Source organism: Solanum lycopersicum, chromosome 1, assembly GCF_036512215.1.
Source record: "Solanum lycopersicum chromosome 1, SLM_r2.1".
Taxonomy (NCBI): domain Eukaryota; kingdom Viridiplantae; phylum Streptophyta; class Magnoliopsida; order Solanales; family Solanaceae; genus Solanum; species Solanum lycopersicum.
The window spans coordinates 42,507,010-42,533,982 of record NC_090800.1 but is presented as its reverse complement, the minus strand read 5'-3'; the positions used below and the strand labels follow the sequence as shown (position 1 = coordinate 42,533,982).

At 35.1% G+C, this 26,973-nt stretch overlaps 1 protein-coding gene across 1 annotated transcript; it reads right to left on the bottom strand.

The window, feature by feature from the left end:
* Nucleotides 1–13,943: 13,943 nt before the first annotated feature.
* On the bottom strand, nucleotides 13,944–15,919 carry LOC101260468 (beta-amyrin 28-monooxygenase-like). The gene is made up of 2 exons (XM_004228912.5): nucleotides 15,329–15,919; nucleotides 13,944–14,669 (listed from the first exon to the last, which is right to left on the bottom strand). Exons 1-2 carry the CDS (start codon nucleotides 15,807–15,809, stop codon nucleotides 14,185–14,187), a joined length of 966 nt encoding a protein of 321 aa, XP_004228960.1. The 5' UTR covers nucleotides 15,810–15,919; the 3' UTR covers nucleotides 13,944–14,184.
* Between the last annotated feature and the right edge of the window lie 11,054 nt (nucleotides 15,920–26,973).

The window sequence follows — 26,973 nt, the reverse complement described above, 5'->3', positions numbered from 1 at the left end:
TCACGACCCAAAATGAGCCGCGAGTGGCACCCACACTTATCCTACTATGTGAGCGAACCAACCAATCTAAACCCCAACAATTAAGTACAATATAAACAGAATAGAATGCGGAAGACTTAAACTCTTTAATGAACATCGATTAAATAACTTCTAAAACTCAATACTTATTATTATCCCCAAAATCTGGAAGTCATCACCACAAGAACATCTATCCTCAATTTACTAAAGCTAAGAGTATCTAAGAAACTAAAATAATAACAGCTACTCAATGCCAGAACTTCAAGGCATCAAGACATGAAGAAGGAGATCCAGTCCAAGCTAGAAGCATTAGCTCACCCTGAAATCTGGTGTGATGAAGACTGACTAGAGTTGCGGTTGAGTTGAAGACAATGGCACGTTTGCTGCACTCCACAATTAACAAAGAAAAACAATACAAGTAGGGGTCAGTACAAAACACAAGTACTGAGTAGGTATCATCGGCCAACTCAAAATAGAAAACAGTATATATCAGATAATAACATAAAACCAACCAAATACTTAACAGGTGATAACAACACGTATAAGAATCATTTGCAACAACACCAATCACATCTGTGAGGACTCAAGCCTCCACACCATACTCATTTGGGAATTAGTTCTTTAGATTGAGTATATTAGCATATTTCAAGATTCATTCTCTTTACTGTCCTGGTGTCGGAACACGACACTCCGATTCATATACAATCCTAGTGTCGGAACGTGACACTCTGATCCATATACTATCCTGGTGTCGGAACGTGACACTCCGATCCATATACTATCCTGGTGTCGGAACGTGACACTCCGATCCATATACTATCCTGGTGTCGGAACGTGACACTCCGATCCATATACTATCCTGGTGTCAAAACGTGACACTCCGATCCATATACTATCATGGTGTCGGAACGTGACACCCGATCCTCTAATCTCATTATCTTAGTTCATCAAGCCTTCTTTTATACCAAGGCATCATCATTAACAAAGTAAATTTAAGATTCAAGATTCATAGCCTCATCTTCTCAATCCATTACAATTACATAATCATATCATGCAAGCACACAATTAAGCATATAGAAAACTTTACAATACTACCCAGCACATATCATTCGCTATTAAGAGTTTACTATAAGATAGTATAAACCATAACCTACCTCCACCGAAGAATTGTGATCAAGCAATCTACTTTCCCAAAGCTGCGTTCTTCTTCGTTTTCTCTCTCTCTCTTGAGCGTTCATTTCTCCCTCTCTTTGTTCTTTCTATTTTTCTTATTCAAACCCTCTTTCTTTTACCCTAATTAGCATATAATTAAGTATAAAGATGGTAAAAGTAACCCACTATTTATTTCAAGGTTATCCCCTTTAGCCCCCAAGCAATTGAATTATTAACATCAACTCACTAACTTTATAATTATAAGCATGAATAGTCCAAAAATCCCCTTAAAACATTTACCAGAAATCCGACCCAGTTAGGGTTACGCAGCTTGTGACGGCCCGTCGTGCCTACGACGGTCCGTCCTGCTGCTTCCGTCACAAAGTTCAGAGACTCAATTCATTAAAGAGTCTGTGACGGCCCGTCATGTCTGCGACGGTCCGTCCTGCCATTTCGTCGTGAAGTTCAGAGTGTCGATCTCAATACCCAAATTTCAGAATTTTAAGTGTTTTGGAATGAGACCCCCTCGACGGTCCGTCGTGCCCATGACGGTCCATTGTGAGATCCGTCGACTCAGACAGTTATTTACCAGAAATACTCTACTGCTCAAAACGACTAACAGATCGTTATAATAGATACCAATTTACCCATCGTTCGTCCTCGAACGATCACAAGAGGAAAAACAAGGGCGAAAAGGAGTACCTGAATCTGTAAACAGGTGTGGGTATCTTTCTTGCATATCAGCCTCCTTCTCCCAAGTGGATTCTTCAACTGGTCGATTCTTCCATTGAACTTTGATGGATGCAATCTCCCTTGACCTCAGCTTGCGGACTTCTCTATCTAAAATAGCAACAGGCGCCTCCTCATAAGACAAATTCTCATCAAGCAGAACTGAATCCCAACAAATAATATAGTTTCCATCCCCATGGTATCTTTTCAACATAGACACATGAAATACCGGATGCACTCCTGACAATCCTGGGGCAAGGTCAATTCATAAGCTACCTCCCCCACGCGCTTCAGAACTTCAAATGGACCAATATACCTTGGACTAAGCTTACCTCGCTTACCAAACCGCATCACCCCTTTCATGGGCAAAACCTTCAGCAAGACTTGCTCACCCTCCATAAACTCCAGGTCTCTAACCTTCCGATTTGCATATTCTTTCTGCCTACTTTGAGCCGCTAAAAGCTTTTCTTGAATGCATTTCACTTTATCTAATGATTCCCTCAGAAGGTCAGTACCCCAAGGTCTAACCTCAAATGCATCAAACCACCCAATGGGAGACCTACATCTTCTCCCATACAATGCCTCAAATGGGGCCATATCAATACTTGAGTGATAGCTATTGTTGTAGGAGAACTCTGCTAAGGGTAAGAAGTTATCCCAATGGCCACCAAATTCTATCACACATGCACGAAGCATATCCTCCAACACTTGAATCGTTCGCTCAGACTGACCATCGGTCTGAGGGTGAAATGCGGTACTTAGATCCAACCTAGTACCCAATTCAGCATGCAATGTTTTCCAAAAATTAGAAGTAAACTACGTCCCCCTATATGATATAATGGAAAGTGGAACTCCATGCAATCGCACAACTTCCGAGATGTAAAGTTTGGCTAACTTCTCTGCATTGTAAGTCACCTTGACCGGAATGAAGTGAGCAGACTTAGTTAACCTATCAACAATTACCCAAATAGAGTCATACTTACCCATTGTCTTGGGAAGACCAACCACGAAATCCATTGCAATTCTTTCCCACTTCCATTCAGGAATGGGCATTCTCTGAAGTGTTCCTCCGGGCCTCTGGTGTTCATATTTTACTTGATGACAATTTGGACATTTGGCAATAAAATCACTAATGTCACGCTTCATTCTACTCCACCAAAAGTGTTGCTTTAGGTCACGATACATCTTGGTTGCACCAGGATGTATAGAATACCTTGAACTATGAGCCTCTGTAAGAATAGTGTGAATCAAATCATCGACGCGGGGTACACATACCCTTCCCTTAATTTTCAAAACACCTTCCTCATCAATTTTTGCTTCTTTAGCCTCTCCTCGCAACACTTTATCTCGGATCCAGATCAATTTCTCATCAGTAAACTACTTTCCCTTAATCTTGTCAAGAAAAGAAGATCTTGCCTCCACACTGGCCAAAAATCCTCCCTCTTGCCTCCACACTGGCCAAAAATCCTCCCTTCTCATTTACTTCTAGCCTCACAAAGTCATTAGCCAGATTCTGAACTTCTCTGGCCAATGAGCGTCTGGAAACCTATAAGTGAGCTAGACTTCCCATGCTCCCTACTTTTCTACTTAACGCATCTGCCACAACGTTAGCTTTTCCCGGATGATACAAGATAGTGATGTCGTAGTCCTTCAGTAGTTCCATCCATCTCCTCTGTCTCAAGTTCAAATCTTTCTGAGTAAAAACATACTGTAGGCTACGATGATCTGTATAGACTTCACACTTAACCCCATATAGATTGTGCCTCCATTGCTTTAATGCAAATACTACCGCTGCCAACTCCAAATCATGGGTCGGATAATTATGTTCGTACACCTTTAATTGCCTCGAAGGATAAGCAATTACATTCTTCCCTTGCATTAGCACTGCACCCAAACCCGAATAGGATGCATCACAATAGACAATGAAATTCTTACCTTTCACTGGCAGGGTAAGGATTGGTGCAGTAGTCAACAAGGTCTTGAGCTTCTGAAAGCTTTCTTCGCACTCGTCCGACCATACAAATGAAACACTTTTCTTAGTCAAATTTGTCAATCAAGAAGCAACAGAGGAAAATCCCTTGACAAATCGATGGTAGTAGCTAGCTAAACCAACAAAGCTCCTTACCTATGTAACATTAGTGGGTCTTGCCCAACTCTTCACTGCTTCGATCTTAGATGGATCCACCATCACTCCATCCTTAGAAACTACGTGCCCTAAGAAGGACACTGAATCTAGCCAAAACTCACACTTGGAGAATTTGGCATAAAGCTTTTTCTCCCTCAACATTTCCAATACAATTCTCAAGTGCTCCTCATGTTCTTTCTTGCTCTTTGAGTATACCAGTATATTATCAATGAATACAATGACAAAGAGATCCAGATATGGCTTAAAAATCCCATTCATCAAGCTCATGAAAGCAGCATGGGCATTCGTAAGCCCAAAAGACATTACTAAGAACTCATAATGCCCATACCTGGTCCGAAAAGCAGTCTTGGGCACATCCGTTGCCCGTATTTTCAATTGATGGTAACCGGATCTCAAATCGATTTTTGAGAAGGTACAAGCACCTTGTAACTGATCGAACAAATCATCAATGCGAGGAAGAGGATACTTGTTCTTAACAGTTACCTTATTCAGTTGTCTGTAGTCTATGCACATCCGAAAACTCCCATCCTTCTTCTTCACAAACAAAACAGGAGCACCCCAAGGGGATGCACTTGGTCTAATGAAGCCTTTTCCTAACAATTCTTGAAGTTGAGCCTTTAACTCCCTTAACTCCGCGGGAGCCATTCTATAAGGGGGTATAGAAATGAGGCGAGTACCCGGTTCCAGATTAATGCAAAAGTCAATATCCCTATCTGGCGGCATACTAGGAAGATCTGCAGGGAACACATCCAGAAACTCACGGACTATCGAAACTGACTCAATTGAAGGTACTTGGGTAGTATCATCCCTGAGGTGTGCCAAGAAAGCTAAACACCCTTTACTAACCATTCTCTTGGCACGAAGAAATAAGATGATACGAACTGGTGTGGAAGTGTAGTCACCCTCCCACACTAACGGATCTGTCCCAGGCTTGGCCAACGTCACAGTTTTAGCATTACAATCTAATATTGCAAAATTTGGAGAAAGCCAAGTCATACCCAGAATTATATTAAAATCAACCATTTCTAAGATAACCAAGTCTACATGAGTATTGCTCCCCACAAAAGTCACCAGACAAGACCTATATACCCTTTCAACTATCACAGACTCACCCACCGGAGTAGACACACGAATAGGCATGTCAAGTAATTCACAAGGTAAATTAAGACCAGTAGCAAATGAGGAAGATACATATGAAAATGTGGAGCTAGGATCAAATAATACAGAAGCCATGCAATCACAAACCAAAAGATTACCAGTGATAACAGCATCAGATGTCTCCGCTTCAGACCACCCGGGGAAAGCGTAACAATGGGCCCTATCGCCTGTCTGCCCGTTGCCCCTACCATGTTGTGCTGTAGTGGCTCCAGTTTGCCCGTCACCCCGGCCGTTTTGGTGACCACCATTACCTCGACCACCACGTCCTCCAGAATGACGGCCTCTTCCATGACCACCTCTACCTCTGACTATTGGAGGTCTGCAACTCTGTTTTGGACAATACCTCTTAATGTGTCCAGTCTCCCCACATCCATAACACTCTCTGGATTCAAGCATCGATCTCTGTGAGAATGACAAAGTCTGGGGATAACCTCCAAACTCAGAGAAATGTTGATCGATCTGCGGTGGACCCCCAACTACAGTCTACAGTGAAGACTGAATAGGTCGGGCTGGGTAACCTCCTGAACCCTGCCCTCTGGAGTAAGAACCATTAAACTCACCTCCCTTACGAAACCTTTTAGATGTTGATGCCATGGTAAAGTCATCTGGCTTCACCCCCTCCACCTCTATCACGAAGTCTACCACTTCCTGAAAGGATTTTTCTGTAGCCGCTACCTGTAATGCTGAAATCTGCAATTCTAACCTCAACCCCTTCACAAAACGGCGAATCCGCTCTTGTGGACTGAAACAAAGCTGGGTGTCATACCTGGACAATGCACGAAACTTAGCCTCATACGCAGTAACCGACATCCTGCCTTGCTCTAGGCTCAAGAAATCATCTCTCCTCCTATCCCTCAAGGTCCGGGGGATATACTTCTCCATAAATAAGCTAGAGAATGATGCCCAAGTCATAGGTGGTGCCTGTGCGGGTTGACACTCAACATGTGACTGCCACCACATTTTGGCATTTCCCTGAAATTGATAGGTTACAAACCCAACGCCAAATCGTTCCACTATGCCCATGTTATGCAGTAACTCATGATAATCAACCAGAAAGTCGTAGGCATCCTCAGATTCAGCACCCTTGAAAATTGGAGGTTTCAATTTCAAGAACTTACTGAAAAGTTCATGCTGATCACTTGTCATTATAGGCCCTGTAGTCAAACGAGGAAACGTGCCTATTTCAAATGAGGCATCCATGCGGGGAGCCACAGCAGCTGCCTGTTGTACTTCTGGAACCTGAGGTGCTGGTGCAGAAAACACTGGAGGTGTCTGGCCTTGATCAGATAAACCGCTAAGATAAACAAGAACCTGATTAATCATCTCTGGGGTAGGTTGGGGTGGTAATTCCTCATTGTGCACTTGTTCATTCTCCCCTTCCTCACCCTCTCTTACCACTTCCTCAGTCGGTGGAGGAGTCACCGCCCTAGTACCAGATGGGCCAGGTGCTTGTCCTCTTCCTCTAGAGGACGTCCTCCCGCGACCTCTACCACGGCCTCTTGCCACTGCTCCTCTTTGAGCTACAGCCCCAGTGGCTGGCTCAGACTCATCTTGTCTTGCCAGTGTTGGTGTTGGCGCAGTTGTTGCTCTAGTTCTAACCATCTGCGAAATAGAGTGAAGATGGTCAGATACCAATTTGTATCACCTAGATACCAATTGGATCCAAGTAATAGCATGAAAGAAAGAAAGAAAGAATGGAGTTTTCCTAAAGTCCTATAGCCTCTCAAAGAAAAGTAAAGGCGTCCCCCTACCGTTTCCTTAAGACTCTACTAGACTCGTTCTTGTGTGATGAGACCAACGAACCTAATGCTCTGATACCAAGTTTGTCACGACCCAAAACGAGCCGCGAGTGGCACCCACACTTATCCTACTATGTGAGCGAACCAACCAATCTAAACACCAACATCTCAGTACAATATAAACAGAATATAATGCGGAAGACTTAAACTCTTTAATGAACATCGATTAAATAACTTCTAAAACTCAATACTTATTATTATCCCCAAAATCTGGAAGTCATCACCACAAGAACATCTATCCTCAATTTACTAAAGCTAAGAGTATCTAAGAAACTAAAATAATAACAGCTAGTCTATGCCAGAACTTCAAGGCATCAAGACATGAAGAAGGAGATCCAGTCCAAGCTAGAAGCATTAGCTCACCCTGAAATCTGGTGTGATGAAGACTGGCTAGAGTTGCGGTTGAGTTAAAGATGATGGCACGTTTGCTGCACTCCACAATTAACAAAGAAAAACAATACAAGTAGGGGTCAGTACAAAACACAAGTACTGAGTAGGTATCATCGGCCAACTCAAAATAGAAAACAGTATATATCAGATAATAACATAAAACCTACCAAATACTTAACAGGTGATAGCAACACGCATAAGAATCATTTGCAACAACACCAATCACATCTGTGAGGACTCAAGCCTCCACACCATACTCATTTGGGAATTAGTTCTTTAGATTGAGTATATTAGCATATTTCAAGATTCATTCTCTTTACTATCCTAGTGTCGGAACGTGACACTCCGATCCATATACTATCCTGGTGTCGAAACGTGACACTCCGATCCATATACTATCCTGGTGTTGGAACGTGACACTCTGATCCATATACTATCCTGGTGTCGGAATGTGACACTCTGATCCATATACTATCCTGGTGTCGGAACGTGACACTCCAATCCATATACTATCCTGGTGTCGGAACGTGACACCCGATCCTCTAATCTCATTATCTTAGTTCATCAAGCCTTCTTTTATACCAAGGCATCATTATTAACAAAGTAAATTTAAGATTCAAGATTCATAGCCTCATCTTCTCAATCCATTACAATTACATAATCATATCATGCAAGCACACAATTAAGCATATAGAAGACTTTACAATACTACCCAACACATATCATTCACTATTAAGAGTTTACTATAAGATAGTATAAACCATAACCTACCTCCACCGATGAATTGTGATCAAGCAATCTACTTTCCCAAAGCTGCATTCTTCTTCGTTTTCTCTCTCTCTTGATCGTTCGTTTCTCCCTCTCTTTGTTCTTTCTATTTTTCTTATTCAAACCCTCTTTCTTTTACCCTAATTAGCATATAATTAAGTATAAAGATGGTAAAAGTAACCCACTATTTATTTCAAGGTTGTCCCCTTTAGCCCCCAAGTAATTGAATTATTAACATTAACCCACTAACTTTATAATTATAAGCATGAATAGTCCAAAACGCCCCTTAAAACATTTAACAGAAATCCGACCCAGTCAGGGTTACGCAACCTATGACGGCCCGTCGTGCCTACGACGGTCCGTCCTGCTGCTTCCGTCACAAAGTTCAGAGACTCAATTCATTAAAGAGTCTGTGACGGCCCGTCATGTCTACGACGGTCCGTCCTGCCATTTCGTCGCGAAGTTCAGAGAGTTGATCTCAGTACCCAAATTTCAAAATTCTAAGTGTTTTGGAACGAGACCCCCTCGACGGTCCGTCGTGCCCATGATGGTATCTGTCGACTCAGACAGTTGTTTATTAGAAATACTCTACTGCTCAAAACGACTGACAGGTCGTTACAGAGTCATTGATTGAACGTCTCCAATTGATAGCTAGACCATTGTTGATGAGGACAAAGTTGCCTATTACACTTTGGGGGCATGTTATTTTGCATGCAGCGGCACTTATGCGTATCAGGCCAACCAACTATCATGACACTCCCCATTGCAATTGATTTTTGGTCAGAAGCCAAACATTTTCTATCTTAGAATTCTTGGTTGTGCAGTATATGTTCCAATTTCCCTGTCACAACGCACAAAGATGGATACCTAAAGAAGGTTGGGGATATTGTTGGGTATGAGTCTCGTTCTATTATAAAAGATTTTGGAACTTAGAACTGGAGATTCATATGCGCAAGGTTTGCTGATTTTCATTTTGATAAATCAGTATACCCAACATTAGGGGGAGAACAAAAGAAGTTGGAAAATGAGATAGATTTGAATTTATTTTCGCCGTCTCATTTAGACCCCCAAACAAATTAGTGTGAGCAAAAAATAAAAGATAATTTATTGGAAATCAACTGTCGGATGCATTTATTAACCTTTCACGTATTACTAAATCATATATCCCGCCTTCTAATGTTCAAGTTTGAGTTGATGTCCCTATAAGAAAAAATTTTAAGGCAAAAGAGTTTGAACAACGCCTAAAGTGTGGTACACGAGTTGGTTCCAAGAATAAAAAGCCTCAAAAAAATAAAAAGAATAAATGATCAAGATGATTATAATATGGAGACTATTGATTATGAAGCTCACTACTAAAGAGGTCTATGAACATGAAAACAATGATAATGACGAAATATCAATAAATTATGTCTAAACGAGAAAAAGGTCAAATCGAAATAATATTGTGGTGGATAATTTTTTTATAATGTTATAGTTGAAATAATGCAACAAAATGAGGATTCAGAATCAAGATTTGTCAATAAATGTAGATAGAGAAATAATTGATCAAAATGGAAGGAAGTAATTCAAATAGAATTTGCTTCACTTGAAAAATGTGAAGTTTTTGGACCAATAGTCCGAACACCTGAAGGGGTCAAACCAGTTGGGTACAAATGGATTTTTGTGTGAAAACACAAAGAAAATGGTAAAGCTGAACAATATAAAGCACGACTTGTAGCACAAGAAAATTCGCAAAGGCCTGACATTGATTATGAGGAGATGTATTCTCTTGTGGTACATGCAATTGCCTTTAGGTATCTGATAACTATGACAGTTCATGTAAAACTTGAAATGCATCTAATGGACGTTGTCACAAACTATTTATATGGCTGGCTAGAACACAATTTTCTTATAAAAAATTCTGAAGCACTCAATGTGCCTGAAACATATAAAAATTGAAAGAAAAATTGTTAAATAAGGCTTTAGAAATCCTTATATGGATTCAAACAATCGTCTTAATGAATACTTGCTAATAAAAGGGTATAAAATGATCCTAATTGTCCTTGTACTTTTATACGAAGTTCAAAAACTTAATTTGTAATAATATCTTCTAATGTTTATGACTTGAACATCATTGAAACTCCTGAAGATCTTTCAAAAGTTGTTGAGTGTTTGAAGAAATAATTTAAAATGAAAGGTCTTTGTAAGACACGATGTTGTCTGGGTATTCAGATTGAACATTTGACAAATGGAATATTTATTCATCAATCAACATATACTGAAAAGATTTTGAAGCTATTTTACATGGATAAATTACACCCATTAAGTACCAGATGGTTGTGAGATCTCTTAATATAAATGAAGATTCATTCCAACCTCAAGAAAAGGATGAAGAACTTCTTGGTGATAAAATACCATATCTTAGTTCTATTGAGACACTAATGTACCTTTTCAGTAAAACCCCACCAGATATTTGCTTTGTAGTAAGTTTATTGGTGAGATTCAGCTCATATCCATGTCATATTATATGTCACATTATTACATTACACTTGCATTAAGAAATGATGTACTTTTATTGTTCTATCCTTATTTTATGTTGACAAGATTAATTAACTATTCTATCAAGTGTATTATACACAAAATATGAAAATTTATGTATAAATTTTATAATATTACAAGTATTGTGATCCAACTATTTATAAAAAAGAATTACATATAAATAGTGGAACTGAGGGAGTATATATTCCATGATTTTCCACTTTGAGGAGGTAGTAGATCATAATATCAATACTAAGAAACAAAATTTTCTTCTCCCATTCTTGCGTTTTCGTTCATCTTTAAATAAATCTTTGTTAGTTTATGGCTCCTAGTTTTATATAAGAAGAGCTTGTTGAATCCTGAGAGATAGACTCCACCAGGTTGAAATATCATCAAGGATAGTGTCTTTTGACATGCCTCAAGCTATGATAATTTCCTAGAAGAGTTTGTGATGAAGTACAAGCTTTAGTAAATTTCTTTCAAATTTTTGTGATGAATGCATTTTTCGTAAGGTTTCCAACAAAATTCACTCTATTCCTTTTCATCACCAACACAATTATGATGAATAATACTAATGTCAATGTCAAAACTATTGGAATTAATGCATTCACACCTTGATATTTTAGTCTTTTAATATTTTCTCTAATAATTTTCAAAAAGTCTTTTAGAAGTTTATATAATACATGTATCTAATAAAATTTGATATTAATACATGTATCTAATAAATTGTGATATATTTATCTAGTTATTTATGCAAGACTTTAAATTTTATATTTTGTTAGTGTAAATAGAGATGTAATAGATGATTCTAATCATCTCAAATTATTTTAAATAACCTATATAAAACTTAAGCATTCTCTTAAAAAAAGAATTACTCTCCTTCTATATTTCCTAAAAAACAGTTGTAGGAATTTCCATATATCAATGCACTCTGAATCTCTTTAATTTTTTTCTTGTCTTCAATAAATACATATGTATAGCTCCGTGGTGCATATAAATACAGCTCTCTCCCATTTTTTTCTCACATTCTAATTATTCTATTTTGACCAAGTCTTCTTTTTCATTTTAAACAAAAATCCATTTTTTTCTCACATTCTAATTATTCTATTTTGACCAAGTCTTCTTTTTCATTTTAAAAAAAAAATCCATAATACGCTGAAAGAATTATCATCACAAGGTAGACAATTTGAGACTGCTACATGAGAGGCTAGTGATTGTGTTGCTGTGACATATTTTCAGTACTAGTTACACAACATCAAATGCAAATAAAGGTGTATAGAAGAAACTAAACATAATAATTAATGTCAGTAATTGTGAGGTTGAAGGCTAATAAGGAAGTCCTTCAAGAGGGGTAGGCATTGGATCATATGTCATTTTCTCATTGGAAATAAGTAATGGAGAAAAGACATACAGACACCATCAAAGTTGTTCCGTATTTGCATAAAGACACCTTAACTTTTAAAGTGTCCTATTACCCCACAGAACTATTTAATTTCTTTGTAAATGGACCATTTTGACTCATTTCGTAGTGTGAGTTGTTACCACGCACTTGAGGCGCGTCATCCATTATTTTTACTGCCATGGACCAGTTTAAAGGTGCTATGTGTCATTATTATTCTTTATTATTAATTATTTTATCAATTTTTGTCATCTTCCCCAAATTTAAACCCAAAATAATTATTGTTAGCCCTAATTTTTCAATTTCATAGTTTTTTCCATAGAAAAATCAATGTTGATACTCTTTGTTTGACCACTTCATCATCTTCTCTAAGAAAATAAGACACCACTATTGGCGAGAAACTTCTGGATCAATGAAGAATGTGATTTTCTTGTTCAATAAATTCAAAGTAAACACTTCCAAGCTATGGAAGCTCTTGTCTGCCACAAGTTGGTCAATGGAACATGATGAACAAGAAAATGGTTAATGGAGGAACTGTTGTCAATTGAATATGCATTAACTTTTCTTGCAATGTGCAAGAAAGTGTTATCCATGGGTTTTGTTTTAAGTTAGCATATGAGTTATTTAGGTCTGAGTTTTGCTACCAAAAGGGTTGCAACTAATAGCAATCCTACATTCAAAATTTTGTTGTCACCTAACTCCATAGCTGAATAAAAAAAATCCGAATGAAGAAAAATTAATGAAAATTTCTTGAAGGTGCAAGCAAAATAGAGAAGAAAAGAAATGGAGAAGATGAATTCTCTTTAAAGAATAGGGTCGGGTCAGGTCAGGTTGAACAGGGATTTGAGCAACACGCGCCACTACATAGACGAGAAAATGGGTCAAAATGACCCATTTACAAAGAAATTAATTAGTTCTGTGGGGTAATAGGACACTTTAAAAGTTAAGGTGTCTTTATGCAAATACGGAACAACTTTGATGGTGTCTGTATGTCTTTTCTCTAAGTAATTTCCAATTAAATTTCCTGATTAAGATGTGCAGAAAGATGAGAATCTCCAGTCGAGCAAACTCTTTTCCTACACACATTCGTGGTCCTCCCCCAAATGGAATATACGTATATGGTGCAGGTCCAACTCCTTCAAATCTTGATGGTTCTAAGCTTGTTGCGTTGGGGAAAATCTCTGGATCCAAACTTGTTAAACCAGTATTCCAGTAAAACTGTTCCAACATAAATAAATCAGTTTTAACTTCTATGCATAAGAAACTATTTGTATAAGATTAACCCAATTCAGTTTCATGTAAATCACATGATAAAAATAGTAATCTACTTATTTCAATTTCACTGTCCTACGATTGTTTCAGAAATAATATTGCTTTCATTTTCGGATAATTCTTTAATTTCAACTTTCAACATAGCATATTTATGACTACAAGATGAAAGAATATTTTCATAAATTTAATATATTTTAAATTTTATATCACAAGATTTAAAATTTCTTTTTCACTTTTGGAAATTGTATCAAGCCAAATAAGCAAACAAATTAAAACCCAAGAAATATTCCCTTTCTCTCATTTTTATATGACATTGTTTTTCTTTTTATAGTTCGTCCCAAAGAAAATGACACATCATTATAATTTGAAACAATTTAGCTTTATTTTTTATTTTATACTTTTAATGAAATAATTTTCAACCACACAAATACCTAAAGATTAATTGAAACCACATATTTGAAAAATCTTTCTTCTCCTTAAAACACAATATCAAGTCAAAATGTATCCACTAAGGAAATATAGTTTTACCTTTCAGCCCTTAGGGATATGATAACCTCCATAATTTATATCCACAATTGCTTCTCGATAAGCCCCCATTATAGGAGGTGTTAGTCTCATAACTTCAGATACTACATTACAAGAATACTTCATCTTTTGTATATCATCCCAATTCAAAAACTCTCCTTCTTTCTTTGATGATGCTATCTCAATATGCTCTGCTTTTCACCAATTAATATTATATATAAAATATGCTCTGCTTTATTGTGTCTTATATATATATATATATATATATATATATAAAAGACACAATAATTTAACGTGATTCAATCAATGAACTAACTTTGGAGAATGTTCTGATAAATTTGAGGGTGCTCTGCAAGTCTCTTAATGAGTAAAGTAAGTGTGACAGATGAAGTGTCATGACCAGCAAAGAGAAACAACAATATGTTATTAACAATAAGTAGTTCAGACATGTACTTTCCATTTTCATCAGGGCAGGACAACAAATGAGACAAAATGTCTTGTGAAGGTGATGCTATTTTCTGTTCCAAAGCTTCTCTTCTTTTTTTTACAACTTGTAATAATCTTTTTTTTACAACTTGTAATAATTCTTTCCTAATAGCAGTTGTACCTTTCATTGCTTTGTAAAATGATGTACCAGGTAAATTTATAGGGAGGGAAATTAGTCCTTTCAATAAAAGGTTGAACTCCCTAGAAAGCCTTTCAATTTCATTTTTGTCTTCAATGCTCATGAATAGTTGACATGCCACTTTGAAAGTATATAATTTTACCAGAGGAAACACCTTCACCTTCTCTTTACCTTCATAAATAAAGAAAAATTGTTAAATATGTATGGAAGAACGATAAATATACTCTTAAATTATCGTAAATGGCAAGTGTATACCCTCCATTATATTTTCCCTACATCAATGACCTTACCATCCAAATTTTAGAGCGTATCTTTATACTAACAGTAACACACTTGTCCTAATCCTATCTACCAACACAAAATTTATTAGATTTTCTACCAAAAATCAAATTTTATGCACTAAACATATGTACGTAATATCTAATAAGAGGAGAATACTGCAAGTGTTACCTTGCCAGTAATTCATAAATATAGACCAAGAACAGAAAAATGTTAAATGTTACTCCCATCTATTTTAAAAATAATAACCTAGTCTAATTTGATACGAAAATTAAGACAATAAAAAAAGATATTTCTATTTTATGGTCCTAAGTTAAAGTTATATCAAATGTACTAATAAATGTCTTTTAAGTTTATGGTTTAAACCCGTCATATAAAAAATTAAAATTAAAGTATTACAAAAAAAAAAGTAAAAAAACCAATTTTTTATATATATAAAACAGACTAAAAATGAAAATAGTTCATTCAGTTTGAAACAAAACAAATTTATTTTTCATCAAATATATTAAGTAAATCTCTTATAAGAGGAGAATAGTTGAAATGCTACGTACCTTGCCAATAATTCATAAAATGGTGGTGTGCAACAAGTTCCATGGTTTTGATGTAGAGTCTAGAAAAAGCATCAGGACTAACAAAAGTAGAAAGCATCTTCCTCATGATTTTGGCTTCTTTTCCAACAGTAGTAATCAAACAAGATCCTATAAGTTTTCTTACTGATGCAGGCCACCAAATAACCACTTGTTTGTTTTCATTGCTAAACAAGAACTTATTTCCACTTGCACCACCTAATACCACCACAGTCTCTCCCATTAAGGATGTTTTAAAGATTTTAGACTTGTATTTCTCTATTCTCTCTTTAACGAATTTCTCTGGTTTTCCTTCCTTGTTTGCGTTGAGGAAGTCTAGTGTTTCGCCAAGATATGGCCATCCACAACTTCCAGGAGGATAATTCAATCTCTTTCTTCTCATCACTATGACAATTATGATGAATAAAGCTAATGGCAATAGCAAAACATATGCAGGAATTTCCATATCAATGCACTCTGATTTTCTTTTTTCTATAATTGATGTAAACAACTAGCTGTTACGTACAATATATAGTTTCTCTAGACCTAATTCCGTGGAGTATATAAAGACACCTCTTACCTATTTTGTTTTTATCAAAATACTTTATCTTATTTAAAAAGAGGTTTGGTTTGACTTAAAACAAAATTTAAGAAAATGTTGAAAGTATAATTAAATATTGAAAATATTTTCTCTTTAATAGTTTCCATAAATTACGTTTACAGGTTTCTTCTTATTGTCAATTGGTCATACACAAATCTTAACAGAACCATGAATTCGAAGAAAAAAAATCATTTCTTCTTCCAATTCATCTTTCTCCATGTTCATCAACGAACCATTCAATAGATTCAAAATTGCAAAAAATTTGATAAGATACATAATGAATAGTTATTGGACAAACAATTTCTTTTGTGAGTCACAAATCTAGAATTGCATGAGATCGTGAGATGAGAAAAGCTTGAAAATTCAATATATAGTAGAAGAAAATCACGAGGAAGTGTTACTGAAAATGGGATTCAACCCCTAGAAAATTGGAACTAGATAGCACAATTCAACAAAACTTTTCTTCCCAATCTTTCATAAACTCTCAATTTTTGAATCAAAATTGTTGATAAAATTCGATATACATTACAATTAATACAACATTCTTCTTTCTATTTTTCCAAAAAAAACTCTTAATTATCGATAACATTCTTCTTCCTCTTATTCCAAAAAAAAAAAATTAATCATCGACACATCCTTCTTCCTATTATTCCAAAAAAATTCAATTTTTGAATCAAAATTATCGATAAAGTATCGAGATACATTGGAGATTTTATACATCATTGAGCTGAAGAAACAAGAGCTTGCATTTTCAATGTATCTGCTATGTATTATTAATACAACAAACAGAAAGACTGAAGAAGGCTAAAGAGATACATAGCTTTGGTGGATCAACTATTCCTTTCTATAATGTGGTGTGATTGTTTATTGAATTGTGTTTTCGAGATGGATAGATTTATCAATACATTATTGTTATGTATCTTGTTTAAATTGATACGTATTGTATTTCTACTAGATACATCAAATAAGTAATTGTTGGCTATAAAATATTACATTTGAGATTGATACATCACAGTTTGATAATTTGTATGTATCAAATACATTTAGTATAAATTCAACTTTATGTATCATACCTAAAAAATTAGCGCATGATACATTATTATCTATGTATCTTATTTTGAGAAATACTATATTTTAAAATTAAAAAAAAACATTATACATGTAATTTTTCTAAATTAAAATTATAGCTTTCCTTTTTAGGGTGTGATACATACCACAAAGTTTATGTATCAAGTACATTTGTATTGAACATGAGAAATACTAATAGAAGACTCAACAACATTAGACTTATGTATCAACGTTAAATATGAACATGCACATTGCATAAAACAAAGGCTATTGAAGTATTGATGCATCAGATCAATGATAACTCTAACAAAGACGAATTTAAGAATCAAAATAAACGAGATACATTAAAAAATTATATCTTTGATAGCGATGACCATGCAATGGCACATCCAACTTTTTCTTCTTTTCTTTGACGTTTTCAACAGTAGATACCTTAAAAGTAAACATAAAAAAGTTAAAAAAAATCAACGATGATATTATTAACTAATATTACCAAGGTTCAATAAGATTTCAATTGAGGCATGGGGCGGAAGTAATTTTCTTTTAAGATGAAAAATTAAAAGTTAATAATAAAAAGAATTTGAAATTGATGTGGTGGAAAGAAATATACCTCTTGAATAATTTGAAATCATTAATTAGAAATAGAAAAGATTTGAAATTCAAAAATAGATTAATTTATGTAATTATGAAGAGATTTGTGGCGTGGAGTAAGGAAGGAAAATCATGGGTATGAACTTTCAAATTAATGTATCCAGAAAAGGGGAGGGTCGAACAAAAAGAAGGAATTTTAGATGCTTTTTAAAATGATAGAAAAAAAAAGAAGTATAATAATAAATGGTGTCTAATTAAATAATTTATCTTAAAAGCTAATCATAAGTGAGCGAGTATCAAAGATAATTAATGTATCGCTAATACTTCATAATTCTTCTTCATCACCCTCACCCCGAGGACCTCTCCTCTCTTAAATCTTTATCACTCCCACTATGCTAAAATTGATGTGATAAAAAACAAAATCAATTTGGTTCAGAATTATTTTGTAATTAAAAAACAAAATAGGAGAGAAGTGTTGGGATATGAAGGATTAATATGGCGTCATGCGGAAGATTATAATCTGCAAATCACAATGTTGATAAATTAGGCGATAAAAACTAATACTAAAAATCAAAATACTATTATATCAAAACTGATATAAAGAAAAAACATTAAAATTGTGAAAAAAATAAATAAATCACCCATAAATAAAAGTCTTCAAACGAGTACATTGTGGAGTCTATTATTGTTGTTGTGTTAAATGGAACAAGTCTATATTTATAGAGTACTAAAACCTTTCCTACTAGAAAAGAACTAACTGCTTCAAAACATTTTCATAAAAGAAATAAATAAACCAAATATGAAAGAATATTATATTTTCCTTACTAAAAGAAATAAATAAACCAAATATGAAAGAATATTATATTTTCCTTACTAAAAGAAATAAATAAACCAAATATGAAAGAATATTATATTTTCCTTTCAAGAAAAAAAATATTTATGAAAATGTTTTGTCTTTTCTTTAAGGAAAAATAAATCTTAAAATAGGTAAGAAAATTAGGGGAAAATCCTAACAAGATGTGTATTTTTATAATTTAAGACGACAAAAAAATAAGGAGAAATCAGCATTGATTTGGACATTTCTACATATGCTTTGAATGTGGCAATATTGTTGGTGAATGAGAAGGAATAAGAAAAAGATATTGAAATTCTGAGAGAAACATTAGACTTTCTCATTGCGAACAAAGAAGAAAAGTTAGACAAATACAAGTTCAAAATGTTCAACACTTCCTTAATGGGGGAGACTATAATGCAAGTGTGATCGGTGTAATATTAAATTACAATATTAAATAAGAGTAATGCAAAGTATTACAATATTACAGTACTGAAAGACGTGACTTCAGGAGTGGATTTCGGAAGGAAAGACTTCGTTTACTTCCTGCAAATTGCTTATGTAAGAACTAGTAGAAAGAAAGGGGCGTTCCGCCACTTGACTGTAAGGAAAGGAATTTGGAAAAAAAAAAGTTGTTTCAAATTACATTTTGTTAAGTGTGATGTTGACTTAAATTTCATTAACATTTCATATAAATTACTTCTTTCTCTTTGAAACTCCTATTTTGCAAATCATATAAAAACATGTATCTTGAGTGAGAAAAATACACCACTAACAACACAAACAAAAAGAAAGAGAAAAACATTTCCCTCTTTTCTTCTTATCTTATTCTTAGAATATTTTCTTGGACAATTGGTTTTAGGCAACCTCCGAACTTTCAGCCACGAGTGCACGTGTTTGAGGGTAACTGTTCAACCTTGGGAGCAACCGGCTACAACGATTTGCACCGGAGTCGAGCCAAAATTGCTTTCAAGGCAGAGATATGCCACGACCTAGTATTTGTGATAAGTTAAATATACTTCATAGTTCCAATCTAGTATCAATATTGTAGTATTTTTCCCAATAATTTGAAAGTAATTTTCCTAACATACAATATGATGAATGACTATTTCTTTGAACAAAACTTTTAATGATTTGTCAAAACTTGAGCCTTTGGATGGAAATAATCTTAAACGATGGTTACAAAAACTTTTGATTTTCATTGAACAATTAGAAGTTGATTATGTTTTATTTAAAAAACCTTCTATGAATGGTTTTAACACCACTACTGATTCTAGCAATGTTATGGTTGTTGATGATGTTGTTAAAAAGAAGTTTGAAAAGCATAACAAACTTGTGAGAGGACATTTGCTAAATTATATGATTAATCATTTATTTGATTTATTTTTAAACTATAAATTTGCCAAAGAAATGTGGAATACTTTGGAAAAGAACTGTGGTGTTGATGATGCAGGAAAGAAAAAACATGTTGTCGGTCAGTGGATTAAATTCCAAATGGTTGATAATATGTGATATATCTCAGGCTAATGGTTTGCTTGAAATATTAACACAATCTCGAAGTGATTATAGAACTCAATTAGAACATAAGAAAAAGAATTTAACCCTCCAAGAACTTACTTGTCACGTGAGGACTCAAGAGGCGAACCGTCTCAAAGATAAGTTGAAAGAACTTTTTCTTAATTTTTCTAAAACTAATCTTGTTGAATCTTCTGGTAATGTTGTGAAAGACAAGTTCAAAGGCAAAAAGAAGAAAGTCTCCAAAAAGGAACATATGAAGAACAAAAATCAATTTAACAAGACATAGAGTCAAATTCAAAAATTTAAGGTTCATTGTTTTGTTTGTGGAATAATTGGTCACAGGGATTCCAGGTGCTATCAAAGAGGTATTGTCTAACAAAGTAATGTCCAAACTAATCTTGCTGAGGGTAATCAAGTGATTGTTGCTTTAGTCGTTGAGGCAAATCAAGTGGCTAACAAAATTTACTGGATTCTAGACACATGCGCCTCAAGACATTTCTGTTCTAATAAAGAGTTATTTCATAACTTTGAGGAGTCTACGATGGAGAATGTATATATATGGGTAACTCCATACTGCTATAGTAATGAGTAAAGGAAATTTTTTTACTTAAATTAAACTTCTGGAAAGACACTATTCTTGAACAATGTTTTGTATGTTCCATTCCTTCGTAGAAACTTAGTTTCTAGAGCACTTCTCAACAAAGTAGGCCTTAAACTTGTTTTGAAACTGATAAAATAATTATTTCTCGCGGAGGATAATTTGTTGTGAAGGAATATCTTAGTGGAGAATTATTTGTACTGAACATTGTTCAAGAGATTGTCAATAATGGAAGTATTTTCAAATTCTGCTTAGATTATTGTGGCTATCAATTTGTGGCATGGTAGACTAGGTCAAGTTAATATTTATTCTATAAAAAGACTTAGGAAATTGAATTATTTCTATGATAAAAACTGATGATTTTTCTAAATGTCTTGTATGTGTAGAGTCAAAGCATGCCAAGAAACCTTTCAAATCTGTTATTAATAGAAAGACTGAATTACTTGAACTAATACATTCATATTTAGTAGATTTCAAGAACACTATTAGCAAAGGTGGAAAAAAATATTGCATTACTTTTGTTGATGACTTTGCTATATATACTAAGGTAAATCTTCTTAAGTCTAAGATGATGCTGAAAGCAAGTTTTTGAAATTCAAAGAAGAAGTGGAAAATCAATTAGATAGGAAAATAAAGAGATTTAGATATGATAGGGGAGGTGAATATAATACTAAAACTCTTGAAGCTTTTGAGATAAAAATGGTTTTATAAACGAGGTTAGTTCTCCTTTTACGCACCAACAAAATGGTGTAACCGAACGGAAAAATAGAACCCTTAAATAAAATGATTAATTCTATGCTTTTAAGCTCTAGTCTATCTGACAATATGTGGGGAGAAGCAGTCTTGTTTGCGATGTTATATTCTTAATAGAGTCCCCGTAGGATGTTAGACAAGACCTCATATGATTTTTGGAAAGGGTTTGCTCCTAACTTGAAATTTCTAAAAATGTGCGGGTTTTTGGCTAAGGTTGGGCTACCTGATTTTAAACGTGTAAATGTTGGTTCTACTACTTCTGATACTGTCTTTATTGGTTATGCTCAAAATAGTGTTGCATATAGATTTACGTCTCTAAGTGACCATTCTATTTGTGAATCTAGATATGAAGAATTGAGCATATTTTTCCTTTGAAACATAATGTGTCGAGTGATGTGCAAACTAATGTTTCTGCATCTATGTCAAACACTTTTTTTGTTGTGCCTTCTTCTAATGTTAATTATAAAGAGCATTCAAATGAACTTATAAGGAGTAAAAGACGTAGAACTGAGACTATTTTTGATCCTGATTTTATCACTACTTTCTTGACTGAAAATTTTGATATTAATATTTTAAATAACAAATTAGTGAATATGTATTTAATAGAAGAAGACCCTAAGACTTATGATGAAACAATGAGATCAATAGATGTTATATTTTGGAAAGAATCTATTAAAAGTGAATTAGACTCTGTAGTTTCTAATCACACTTGGAACTTGTATGATTTACCTAAAGGTTGTAAGCTCATAAGTAGCAAGTGGATATTTAAGAAGAAATGAGACTTTATATGACACATACCAGAAATTTCATGACCTATAATAGAGCCTTATATGTTTCATAATGATGATATTCGACCTACATAAGTGTAAATAATTTGTTTGAGAAGTATTGGGTCCATAACATTAAACAAAAATCTCGATGTTCGAAAACTAGACAAAGTGAACTAGTAGATGTCCTTATGTTTTGTGAAGGTTTCAGAGAGTCATATGAAGTATAAAACCCATAACGACTTTAAATAATTATGATGTAGTATAGAGGGTCAAAATGTACAGTCACGACACCCCAAAGACCACCGGAAGGGTCCTTAGGTAGGAACATGGTGAGCAGGCAGAATTTTAGTGGTTGCTGCGCGATGCACAGCCATCACGCAGGGATCCCAATTTGGCCTCGCGACGCGGGGCGTACACGAGGATCACTACCTCAACCTGGATTTAAAAAGTAAATTGTGAAATTAACACCACGACGCGCATCCATTTTCCATATTCGTAAAAGTTGTATTTTAAGCATTTTGTCTTCACAAAAAGACCCATTTTAGTGAGGGGTCTTTTGAATAATTTAATACGTGACTCTATAAGGTCATAGGGTCAGTTTTAGGTAAATTTTAGCACCCAAATCAAGTCTCAAAATTTGAAATAAAAAATCACTCTCATCTCTTCCAAATTCTCTCTTCTTCCAAACCTCTATTGAAGACTAATAGAGCTCCAAGAAGAAGATCAAGACTTCAAGTATACAACCCAATTACTTTACTTTATCATATCTAAGGTATGTTTCTTTCACTCTTGGGATTCCTATCTTCAAGAGGTCCCTCCAAAAGATGATCTCTAAATCCCCCAAATCTAGGTTTTTATTCTACACATGGGTCTTCTTTGAAAAACGAAAACATGAATCAAATGTGATAAATTATGATGAATTAATGTTGTTTAAGTACATATTGATGGTTAATTTATGATTTCCTATGATATTTCCCTATACCCATGTCTTTCCCCTAACTTCATGAGAACCTTGAAATGATATGGTGAATTGTGAAGATTATGAACATGTAGATTGAGTACATTGTTGTTAATTATGTAATTGCTTCTTGAATTTATATTGTTTATGTAATTGCTTATGTATTCTTGGTAATGGAAGTATGAAGGTTCTTGGAAGTGACAAAGAGGTATGTTGATTGGTTCTTCTTGGATTCAATTGTGAATTATGAGTTACTTTGATAGTAATGCTCCTTTGTCTAATGTGTGGTTGTGATGTTGATGATAGAAATTCCTCATCCTTAACCCTAAGACATTGAATTAGACATGACTTATGTATGTATGATATGATACGATTATTATATGATTGAAAGTAGTTTCTCATGATTATAATAAAGTGTTAAGTGAAAGGTTTACTCACTTGTATGTGGTTTGTAAAGTGAAAGGATAGTTCTCACTTATGAATACCTATGAGAAATGATGATAAGATGTTCATATAGGGGTCTCGAGGAGACTAACGTGATCTTGTATAATGAGTATGATGATTAATAAAGGGAATAAATGCTTAGCACCGAAAGCACAATAAATGAGATGGAGGTCTAACGTTTAGAAAGTTCGGCCGCCCACATGGGTTTCTTCACGTTTAGCAAGTCCAGATTCCCATGATATGTGTTGTCTCATGAGATGGAAACCTCCACATCTAGCAAGTCATGGTTTCTAGTAACAATCTTCTTGACCCTTAACTATATGCCTACACAGGACTCTAGCTTAATGGATCAACCTAGATAGCTATCTACGAATGGTTACACCTTAGGAAAATATTAACCCTCTCTTTTCTCTATGGGAGTAGAACACCGGATTTCATGTAGCTCACATGGTCTCGTGTCGGTTGTTGAACTTCTCTTCCTTATGTAAAAGTAAATGAATTAGTTAAGTATGTGGTCTCTTATTAGGGTTATCTAAAGACTACTACATAGGGTAAATGAGGGTATGAGACTTCTCTTACTCATTCCACATGTGGATCATAAGGGATGGTTCTAGTTGTGTTCTTTTATGATTTTGATTATGGTTATGATTATGTCAATAAACTGTGAGTAGTATTAATATATGAAGCATGTTATATTTTGAGATTATTTTGGAAGTATAAAGTGGGTTTCTGAATGTGATACTTATCTTTGGATAGGGTTATGGGGCTTTATTCTTTACTTTGCACAAGTGTTGCTTGAGTTACTTATATGTTGATATGATTATGAGGTTCCTTATACGTGTATATTGAATTGTTGGATATTATGCATAACTTTGACTAAATTGTGCTTTTTCTCATGCATTTATGATTTTTATGCATAGGGACCATACTTAGTAATGTGTTTTTTACTAACCCATATTTCTTCCTTTTCCCCCAAACATTTAGGTTGGCCAGTGAGGAGATCCCTGGTCATTGAAGAAGAAGAGTTGACTCTTTCCTAAGTCAATTGGTGAGTCCTCATGAGTTCCGAGGATAGAACCACTCATCAAGCCTTATTAGTTTTTTTCTATGTTTTGAGACTATTATTTCATTCTCATATTGAGACTTCACTGTATCCTATATGGGCATATTGTAATAGACTAAAGGCCATGCCCAAACTATTGTTATTCATTCTTTAGATGGTTAAATATGATACAAACTATTAGACTATGTTGTTCTTAAATGTTGATTGAGAATCCTATGTAAGCTTCATAATCGAGGGGTCTATGTAAACCCCATATGCCTAATGCAATAAGTCTAAGTATACTTTGATATATAATTTTTTTTAATTTTTCCGTATTCTTTACCTATGATGTGCTATGACGAATGCTAAGGGATTGTCTTAGTCCTCGTAGAGGACAACGACACCAATTATGCCTAGGGGGTACTTTGGGTCATAACAGACTTGGTATCTGAGCATGAGGTTGAGTAATCTTAGGGTTGATTTCTCACTAAACCATGTTTATGTAGTGTCTTATTCATAATTGTGCAACATCACACTTATAAATGAGAGACTGTGTGATGCTTAGGAACTTTAACTCTCTTGTTATTCCTTAGTCGTGCCTAAGACTCCTAGCTATATTTAGTCCTTTTTTCTAATCCTTTTATTGTGCTTTTACGCAATGAATACAAGGAGGAACAACGCTCGAAGGGCGGAAGAGGAGAATTTGAATGAGGCAGTTCCCTCTCAAGCTCCTCAAAACCCTCAAGTTCCTATTGAAGAAGGGCCTATGTCTAATGTTGAGATTAGGTCAGCCATTCATAGATTGACTCAAGTGTTGTATATCCAAGTTGCTAAGGATGCAAGGGTGCAAATGAACCCCAATGCTAAAACCACCGCTTCAAGGATTAGGTATTTCACAAGGATGAATACGCCTACTTTCTATGGTTTTAAGGTGGAGGAGGACCCAAAAGGTTTCATTGATGAAGTGTTCAAAGTCTTGATACAATGGGTGTATAAAATCAAGAAAAGGCGGAACTATCCGCCTACCAACTTAATGATGTGACTTAAGTATGGTATGAACAATGAAAGGATGAGAGGCCTGTCATAGAAGGTCACATTACTTGGGTAATTTTCAAGACGACTTTCCTTGATAAGTTCTTTCCCTTGGAATTGACAGAGAGAAAAATTTAAGATTTAATCAACCTTCGTCAAGGGGGTATGAGCGTGAAGGAGTATAGTCTCAAGTTCATTCATATCACGACCCAACCCGATGGGCCTTGACTACTGCCTGTTTTGGACACCCACATACAAACCTGCTAACTATAACCAACTGAAACTAAGACAATATGGAATTTAATCAAATCAAGCCAACCCCAACATCATATATATATATATATAAAGAGGACCTGTCTCACAAGGAGTCATAACCATTCAACCGTAACAACATACGCGAGCCGACAAGGCCACCACTATTCAAAGCATAATAACATACTGTTATGCCTCGTATTTTTTTTATATACGTAGTGCGTATCGTGATCTAGAAGACGTAAAGAAATATTAGGCAAGGATGTTATTTCCAAATGTGATATTAAGTATGAGTTGGCTAATGTAAGTGCCATTAAATTTAAGTGAGGGATTAATTAGTGGCTAATTTGGACTGATTTAATTCAATGGGCCCCACCACTCAAGGCAAAAAAATTAAAAAGGGATCAGATTGTGGGCTGGCCTTAGTGGACAGGTGTAGAGGGGGGCTGCCTCCACTTCATACTATTATATGAGGTGGAGAAATCCACTCCATGCTATATAAAGTGGTGAAATGCATTGCTGCATATCATCTTCTTCTTCACCACTTGTCTTAGGCAGCCATGGAAATGGAGAAACCAACCCTGCAACTCTTGGCCAGCAGCTGCAAATAATTTGGTTAGTAATCTCCTTGTTTGGTGTGTTAATTCTTTAGAATACCCTTGTTAATTATCCATTAATTTTAAGAAGGGGGCGTGACCAGTAGCTTAGGAAGTTTGTTTTAGTTATTGAATGTACTAAGTATGAATGGAAACCATAATCGGATTATTAGTGGTGTCGTGTTGGTGCTTGGGCTGTTTTGATTAAAGCAAACTGCAGGAAAATTCTGTTTTGGCATTATGTATATGTTGAATGTGATTATGAGTATATACTCCAAAGGATGAATACGATAAGGTAGATGTGTTACGAATTATAAAATGAGTTATCACTCGGTGTGTCGTTGCTTCGCTGATATAGTTGCCGAGATGGAACTGTTTTGGGGAGGGGGCTGTTTAATATGATTCTTTGGGTTATATGTGTTATTGGTATTGTTGTGGATAATTTGGATTGTTGTCGGATTGGGACGAAGTAAGGAAAATAGGGGAGGTGCTGCCGAATTTTCGTTAGATTATTAGCTAGCTTACAAGAAAGTAAAGCACGATGTTTATCTAATTGCGGCACGATTGTTGCTTGT

What these genes read in the sequence shown, in the direction of transcription:
- LOC101260468 (XM_004228912.5), bottom strand. Translation starts at nt 15,809, where the DNA reads ATGGAAATTCCTGCATATGTTTTGCTATTGCCATTAGCTTTATTCATC. An exon ending in TTTTATGAATTATTGGCAAG is followed by an intron (nt 14,670 to 15,328) that starts GTACGTAGCATT and finishes TTATTTATGAAG; the next exon opens with GTAAAGAGAAGGTGAAGGTG.